The 7,842-nt window shown below is 35.4% G+C and overlaps 1 protein-coding gene across 1 annotated transcript; it reads right to left on the bottom strand.

Moving 5' to 3' along the window:
- Positions 1–1,471: 1,471 nt before the first annotated feature.
- On the bottom strand, positions 1,472–7,620 carry LOC107794975 (cyclic nucleotide-gated ion channel 18). Its single transcript, XM_016617530.2, is given in 7 exon segments — positions 1,472–1,896; positions 1,898–2,392; positions 2,884–3,120; positions 3,787–3,898; positions 5,601–5,914; positions 6,024–6,236; positions 6,742–7,620. Coding segments are annotated over 7 exon segments (2,100 nt in total). The 5' UTR covers positions 7,216–7,620; the 3' UTR covers positions 1,472–1,641.
- Positions 7,621–7,842: the final 222 nt, after the last annotated feature.

Genomic DNA, 7,842 nt, shown 5'->3' with positions numbered 1-7,842 from the left:
TATGCCTTGTCATGATCAAATTCATGTATGATTGTGGGCAAAGAATTGAAAACTCGTCCCATTGAATTTGCTCCATTCTCATTCCCTTAAGGGAATGTGATAGCAATATGTGATAAGTCTGAAAGAAGACAAAATTATTACTTTGAATATATCAATGGATGTGGACGTGGCAATAGACAAAATTATAATTGTTATTATTGTGGTAATGAGAACAATAAGGATTCTCAAAATAATCCTTACAATAAGTATTCTCAAAGTAATCATTCACTCTATGAAAGTAATATTTGTCATCGATTTGACATGAGATTTTATAAAGCACATATAGATGATGGCTCATCATCAAATTGGCCAAAGGTGTGTGTTCATGAGCCCATGCTAAAGTTTCAATCAATTCCTGCCAATATCCACGCCAAGAAATTAAGAACATAAATCCAGTAGCCCAAACAAGATGTCCAAATAAGAACATCCATGCCCAAACCGATAAACTATTCATACCAAAAGGATTATATCCGTTGATAAGTTGTGAAGAGTTTAACCATAAATAATCCCTTAACCAGCCCATCAAATAAGTGGAAGATTCATTAAACTGTGAAACGTTACCCTGCCATAATGTGATGTGCTTCCAATGTCAATAAAAAGTAACCCATCCAATAGTATTTAACATCCAAAAAACTGCCAAATAAAACGCGTCACATGCCGAAAATATCACAAGTACCGCCTCGTCCTGGGCCATCGCACGGAAAACTATAACCGAAATCCTTTTTATCTGGCATTAACTTGGAACCACGTGCATCTAAAGCACCTTTTACTAAGATCAATGTAGTTGTATGTGAAAACATCTTATTTACGAATACATATTCATTTTTGGAAGAATATGAACGTGTAAAAATTAACATGCATTAATTTTAGGAACTTATATTTTTTAATATTTAACTCAAATACATTATTTAATAATATTTACATAATTTTTAAAAATTACATATTTATTGATATAGGTACACGCGCAAAGCGCGTAGCCTAAGACTAGTTACAACATAAGTGCTTTATATCAGAAATATTTTTATTCCAGCTCAAATGCTAATTAAGGGTAGCTGATTGGTGGTAATATTCAAAAATATGATTGTTCTTCTTTCTGTTCCGTTTTCCTTCTTTAACGTATATTATTTTTTCCTTCTTTTTATTTGCCTTTCATATTCTTTCAGTTTCTGCGCTTTTTTAAATTAATGAGGAGGAAAATGGTTAAACATTTTCTTTCTCCTTCCTGGCAGAGAAAGAGACCAACTTTTTGGTGGTACATTTTTTTCTGCACCAACCAAACAAGAGAAATTATTTTTTATTTGAAAAGAAAAAAAGAAGCTATTTTTTGGGTGAAGTGGAGTTGTTCTGTTAAAATAATTACATAAACTTATCTAATTTCACCACCTAATTATCTGTAGGTTTATCATCTGTCACAAATTTAGGCACAAGCAAGTACAGAAGAAGGTTGTATTTAACATGATTGTAAAAGGAATATTGTAGTCAAAATTGACAAAGGCCTATGGCTCCTGAAATTTACAAATAAAAAGTGTACTAGCTTTATGATTACTCACTAGCTAGTACCTTTCAGTAAAGCTGGGTGTTCTAACTAATTAATTAATGGCTTCATTCTGCAGAAAAATCAGGCTCATCTGGCTTAAACAACTTGGGCATCTTTAAGCTGGAAGAAGAATCAGTCATCTGAATCTTCTGTTCTATTCCTCTTCTCGTATTAGTAGCAAATCTTTTAGCCAAAATTGTAGCTCCAAGTTGTTGGGAACTATGAGCACTGCCTACTAATGGTTGCTCAAGACCAACATCTTCAAAAGCCTCATAATTTTGATCATAGTTGAAGTTACCCTCGTTGTTAGGATCTTGAGCTCTCTTGTAAAGCCAATTCAGTTTCCATCTTTTTCTTCCTATACCTTCTCCATGCCGCCTGTATTAAGCAAGCACCCCATGTTCTCCACTGTTGAGAATAATACCTGAATGCATGTTGTAGCTTCTTACTGTGAAGACGTTTAAACTGAACCGCGAAAAATTTCAGGTCTTCAGCTCGAAGTGCAAATGCTTCAACTTCAGAAAGTGTTCTCACAGTTCGAGTTGAAGAAGGCAATTGCGTTGTATTAGGAACTAAGGCCCATGTCAGCAATTCTTCACCACAGAAATCACCAGGTCTAAGAGTGATAGAATTGAAGAATCCAGATCTTCCCCCATTTGTCGTGGAGCTCTCTAGTTGTCCCCTGATGATAAAGAACATCTCATTAACTGGATCGCCTTCTCGAACAACATAAGTACCCTTTATGCTTAGGGACGAGACTAGTCGTTCGCAAATTGCATCAAGCAGCTGATCGTCCATTTGTGCAAAAAATGGAACCTGCATGGACAGGAGATTTAGGGATCTCTAAAGCTTAGCAAACAGAAGCGGCTAGCTTAGGTACTTACAGAGTAGGAACACAAGTACAAGTAAGTGACTGAATGCAATACAAAATGTAAGGCACATCACATGTCAATGCTTAGTTGATGATTAAAGAGATAAAGTTATTTTCTTTATTCATTCACTAATACTAGTAATGTTTCTTATAGGTAGCATTCATTGGTACAAATGCATTTCTTTTGCTCAATTCGTTTCTATTTGTTTAACTTGTGGCCAGGGGTTTTCTGTCTACAGCTCTTTTCCTTTATGTTTGCCTCCTGAAAGTGTTTCAATGCCAAGAGAAGTTAAATAGCGCAAACACCATATATCGGATGATCAGGCCATGACATATATATAAAGATCGTAATGACATGGCCAACTTGTCATGATACTCCAATATAATGCACGAGTCTAGCAAAACAATGATCTATGATAGTGCAAGAAAGACATACTCGTCGAACAAGTTTAAGGCATAGGTGTCTTTGGATTTGACGACGAAGATCCAAAGGCAAAGATTGCAAGATGTCTTCTTCATTAACTCCTCTTGTAGCAAGCCATTTACATTGATCAAAACGGCGAACACGTTCTTGCAAGTCTTCAGGCAACTGTCGGTGCCTCATCCATTCTTCTATATCTCTTTTTCTAATTCTCCATTCCTCAATTTTTACGGTCATAGATTGCAGATAAGTCTGAAAGGAAAGAAACTCATAAGTGTATCAAGGACAAAGAAGCATGTACTATACTAGATGAAACAAATGAAAAATGATAGCTCAAATTTTAAGCAAGTCTTACCAATCACCTACAAACCTAAGCATTATTTAAGAATAGATATCACTGTACCCAATTCAACTCAGAATTAATGTTGATTACTGGCTATACTACTAATGCCGATGAACCTAAGCTGCTTATTATATGAGAATTTTAGGAAACAGATCTTGAGTAACGGCACATAGCAGACACATTAACTTGAACTAGGAAAATTGGAGTTATGTCAGTCACCTTTACGTTGTGATAAATCACCTCTAGAACAATATTAAGCATGATAGGACTGTCGAATGAGACATTGTGACTCTTGAAAGAACTAAATTTCCAACTCCGTGAAATATTTCATGTTGCTGACAATTAACACGAAATTATATAAATCAACTATCACAAATTAACAATGTCTTATTCAACAGTCCTATCATGCTTAACATTGTTCTAGAGGTGAATCATCAGAACAACGTTAAGGTGACTGACATAACATGTATTCGAAATCAATGATGTACATAAACCATGATGAAATTGCTTCAGCTAACTAACCGCACAAGGTGATAATAATGATCTATTCTGACATATTATCATCAAAATTTTACCTGCATGTTTCCAATAAGCTGTGCAAAGAGAACTAAGCCAATGATGCATAGGGAAATGCTGAATAATGTTTCGCCAATATAAGTGCTAGTATTCAAATTCTGCCCATATGAACTGCAAGACAACATTTGTAAAGACAAAAATAAGATTCTCTAACCTGAAAAAAGATCTGAAAAGATTTGATGGTATCCTAAGCAACAAAGGAGACAAGAAATTCATTTTCATGAAATCAGCTCTGAAAAATGAGTAGAATCCTTCATTGTGATTGACAAAATACGGAGTAGTCAACAAGATCCAAGACAAAGCCTCTAGAGGATCTCTATGGAGTAGCAGGGAACATACTTTATAATTTACAATGATTAATAGCACTGGAAGTTTTTGCCAAAATTAAGTAGCCGGGATAGACAATGGGGAATATTTGTGAAATCATAGTTCAACTCTGAGCTGCCTGACGAACTAGCCAAACAGAAGAGACTGGGTATCAAACAGACAGAGTGACTTGCATATTCAGGATGCAGACTTAAAGCCAAAGGGTCCTTTAAAAGTTGGACTAATTTTTATAAATACAATCAGTTTGTATAAACTGTACTACATAGCAGATAAACAGAAAAAATATACTCCCTCGAGTTCCATTTTATATGACATTCTTTCCAATTTAGTCCATTCCAAGAAGATTGACACCTTTCGATATATGGAAGTCATTAATTCTAATGCTCCCATATTACCCTTAATTTGACTCTACCATTATAGGAATTAATTACAAGGCACTAAGACCATAAAATCTAAAGATATTTTTGGTATGTTTGAGGTCGAGCATTAGGGTTGTAGCTTAGGGGGTAGTCGAGCTTTTCTCCTCGTTGTGCCGGCTAGTCTGATAGTGTTTTGTCTAGGACTGCTAGCGGTTTTTGTTGTGTTTCATATTTTTGCCGTCTTTCACATTTTGGCCTTTTCATTTATTTGCTGTCTTTTACGATGCTGATACTATTTTTCTAGTTTCTGTTGTTGTTATGTATCTATTGTCTCTGAGCCGAGGGTCTCCCGGAAACAGCCTCTCTATCCTCTGGGGTAGGGGTAAGGTCTGCGTACACTCTACCCTCCACATACCTCACTAGTGAGATTCTACTGGGTCGTTGTTGTTGTATATTTTTGGTATGTTACATATATTTAGCATATGTGTAAATAGTTTTTCTTTCTTTCTTAAATCACTTCTTGACTTGTCAAATACTGTCACATAAATGAAATGGAAGGACTATATCAGAATAAGAATATGCATCTTAAGTTACACCCAAGCCAAAAGGGGGAACAACTTTGAGAAGCCAACCTTCAAGTATAATCACCACAACCACTGAATATGCAAAACTAAGCCAACCTTCAATTATAATCACCAACACCATTGAATATGCAAAACTAAGCCAAACTTCAAGTATAATCACCACTACCACTGAATATGCAAAACTAAGCCAGCTTTCAATTATAATCACCGACACCATTGAATATGCAAAACTAAGCCAACCTTCAATTATAATCAGCAAGACCATTGAATATGCAAAACTAAGCCAAGCTTCGGTTATAATCATGAACACCATTGAATATGCAAAACGAAGCTAACCTTCAATTCTAATCATCAACACCATTGAATATGCAAAACTAAGCTAACCTTCAATTCTAGTCATCAATACCATTGAATATGCAAAACTAAGCCAACCTTCAATTCTAGTCAGCAACACCATTGAATTGCAAAACTAAGGAGGAAAAGACAAAAGAGACATAAAGGGAGGGAAGAAGAAAAGTAAGTTTGCAGTTTAAGAAAGCAAACCTCAAATTTCTTAGACCCCACCAAAGACAGTATAAATATTTCTCCATGAATGTTGATGAAGCCACTTCATTAGTAAAGGCGTTAGCGAAAATTCCAAACTTAAAACCAGAATCTTCATCATTTATAGCATCACATTTTACAAGCACTTGCGTGCTGTTTCGCCAATAATCACGTACATATGTATCCGTATCACTTGTACAATCTAAGAAATCAGGCACGCACGGTGGAACTGCATCACGTTCCTTCTTACATTCATTCGACCAGCAAGAGTACTGTCTTCCTATAGATGCCACATACCACGAAGCTCCTGCCACCTGCACACGAAGCAGAAGAAAACGCACACAACTCGCAAGTCAGGTGATTTCTAGTTTGTGTCTTCTGATACCAAATTCCAAAATGAAAGAGATGGGCATGAGTGTTTACATGACTGGCTAACATGAAAAGAAGGAGATTGTAAGCTGCTCCTGCCCAAGCTGTTTTAGCAATAAAACCTGTAGTTTTGATAATCTGCTGATTTAACGGAAAAATAACGAACAACCTTGGCACGTATTGGATGAGAACGATAAGAGCAAGAGTACTTTTGGAGTGACCAGATCCATTTCTTTTAGCTGCGGGTATTACATATTTAATGACGATCTGCAAGAGGTAAAGAGAAAAAAATGAAAAGAAGAATAATAGCAGTACTAAACTTGAATGTTCATGGTGATTATTCCAATTGAAAATCAAATAATTGTGTCCATGCCTCAAAAGATAAGATTGTGATGGCTCCTCAAGAAATCTGAAACATTGCTGCGTTTATAATTTATGAAAGACATTCTGATTACAACTTTCAAAAATTCAAATTCGGTACTTCCTATATCCCAATTTATGTGGCATGCTATCGCGACACAAATGTCTATCACTTGTATTAAATGACAAGTTTCAGAAGTAATTCTTTCTTAAACTCTGTGCATGTTATACAATAAGCAAAAATTAGGACGAACGGAGTAACTTATTCAGATTTAATCATGACGTGAAGTTTACCCATACAATTGATATTTTAACCATTAATTCACTATTTTCTTCCACAATCACTATTTTAATAAAGTCAAATTATAGCATTAAATTTTGTGTCTAAGTCAAATAAAATATAAATACTCACTTGAGGCAGGGGAAGCGCGGCAGTAAAATCAACAATTAAATCAGTCTTGAGGTACCGAATCGCAATTTCTTTGGCATCCATAACAAGCTCACCCCGGCCAAAAACCCTCGAGCTGGGCGCCACAAAAGCCGTTCGAAACTTCATAATAATATGTAGGAAATAAAAGACATCGGTAAGAGAACGATAGACGGTAATTTGTGTGGCCGCTTCGTCATCAGTGGCCATACAAGCGTTTTCGCTGACGTAAGGGATGTAAAAGTAAAGAGGATCGATGAAAAGAGAGATTAAACACGTGATGAGGAACACGTAGTTCCAGCGATTGACAATGTCGCTGTTTGGATCGAGAATATAGTGGCGCCATAAGCGGTTGATCAATTGAGGTTCGTCGGTTGAAGAGGAGATTAAGGATTTGGTCTTCAGCGATTGCTTGAAATGGCGGAGGTGAGACGCCGGCGTTTCGAATATTCTAGTCATCTTCCATGGCGGAGTCCGATATCATTATCGGATTCCCGAAGATGATTCACAAAAATCAATATCTCTGTAAACATGGGTGGCTGAAGGTGAGGCTAGCAAAGCCTTTCGCCCCAAAAAGTTTGAGGCCCCAAAAAGTGTTAATTGTAAAATAAATAATAATATTTTGACTTAGACAATTTTGAATTTTGTAGAAAAAAGTATAAAATCCGTGTAAAAAGATTTTTAAAAAACAAAGAATATTTACATTTTAACATAAGAAATATTCTAGAACTTCGAATTAAACTACTCAAATCTTCCTATTAGCAAATAAAGTTTTTTACATCAAGATCCAAGGTAATGTATGACAAAGATATGGCTAACATCTTATTAACTTGAATTAACCCTTGATAATATAAATAATAATAATATTACTATATGAAGCTAAAAGACATATATCTTGTATGAATACTATTATATAAATAAGTACAGAAGGAAAAAAGACAACATCAAAGTTTTTGCATATATTTGTATAGGTGTATAAATTTTAGATTCTTATTAAAATTTGGCTTTAGGCCACTAAATTCGTTGAGCCGCCACTAAATTTCTTAAACAAAATTAAGGAAATAGAATAAAAAAATGTATGTATAT

This window comes from Nicotiana tabacum, chromosome 3 (genome assembly GCF_000715075.1).
Source record: "Nicotiana tabacum cultivar K326 chromosome 3, ASM71507v2, whole genome shotgun sequence".
In the NCBI taxonomy this organism is placed as follows: Eukaryota; Viridiplantae; Streptophyta; class Magnoliopsida; order Solanales; family Solanaceae; genus Nicotiana; species Nicotiana tabacum.
Note: the sequence above shows the minus strand (reverse complement) of the source record. Positions and strands in the feature narration are given on the sequence as shown.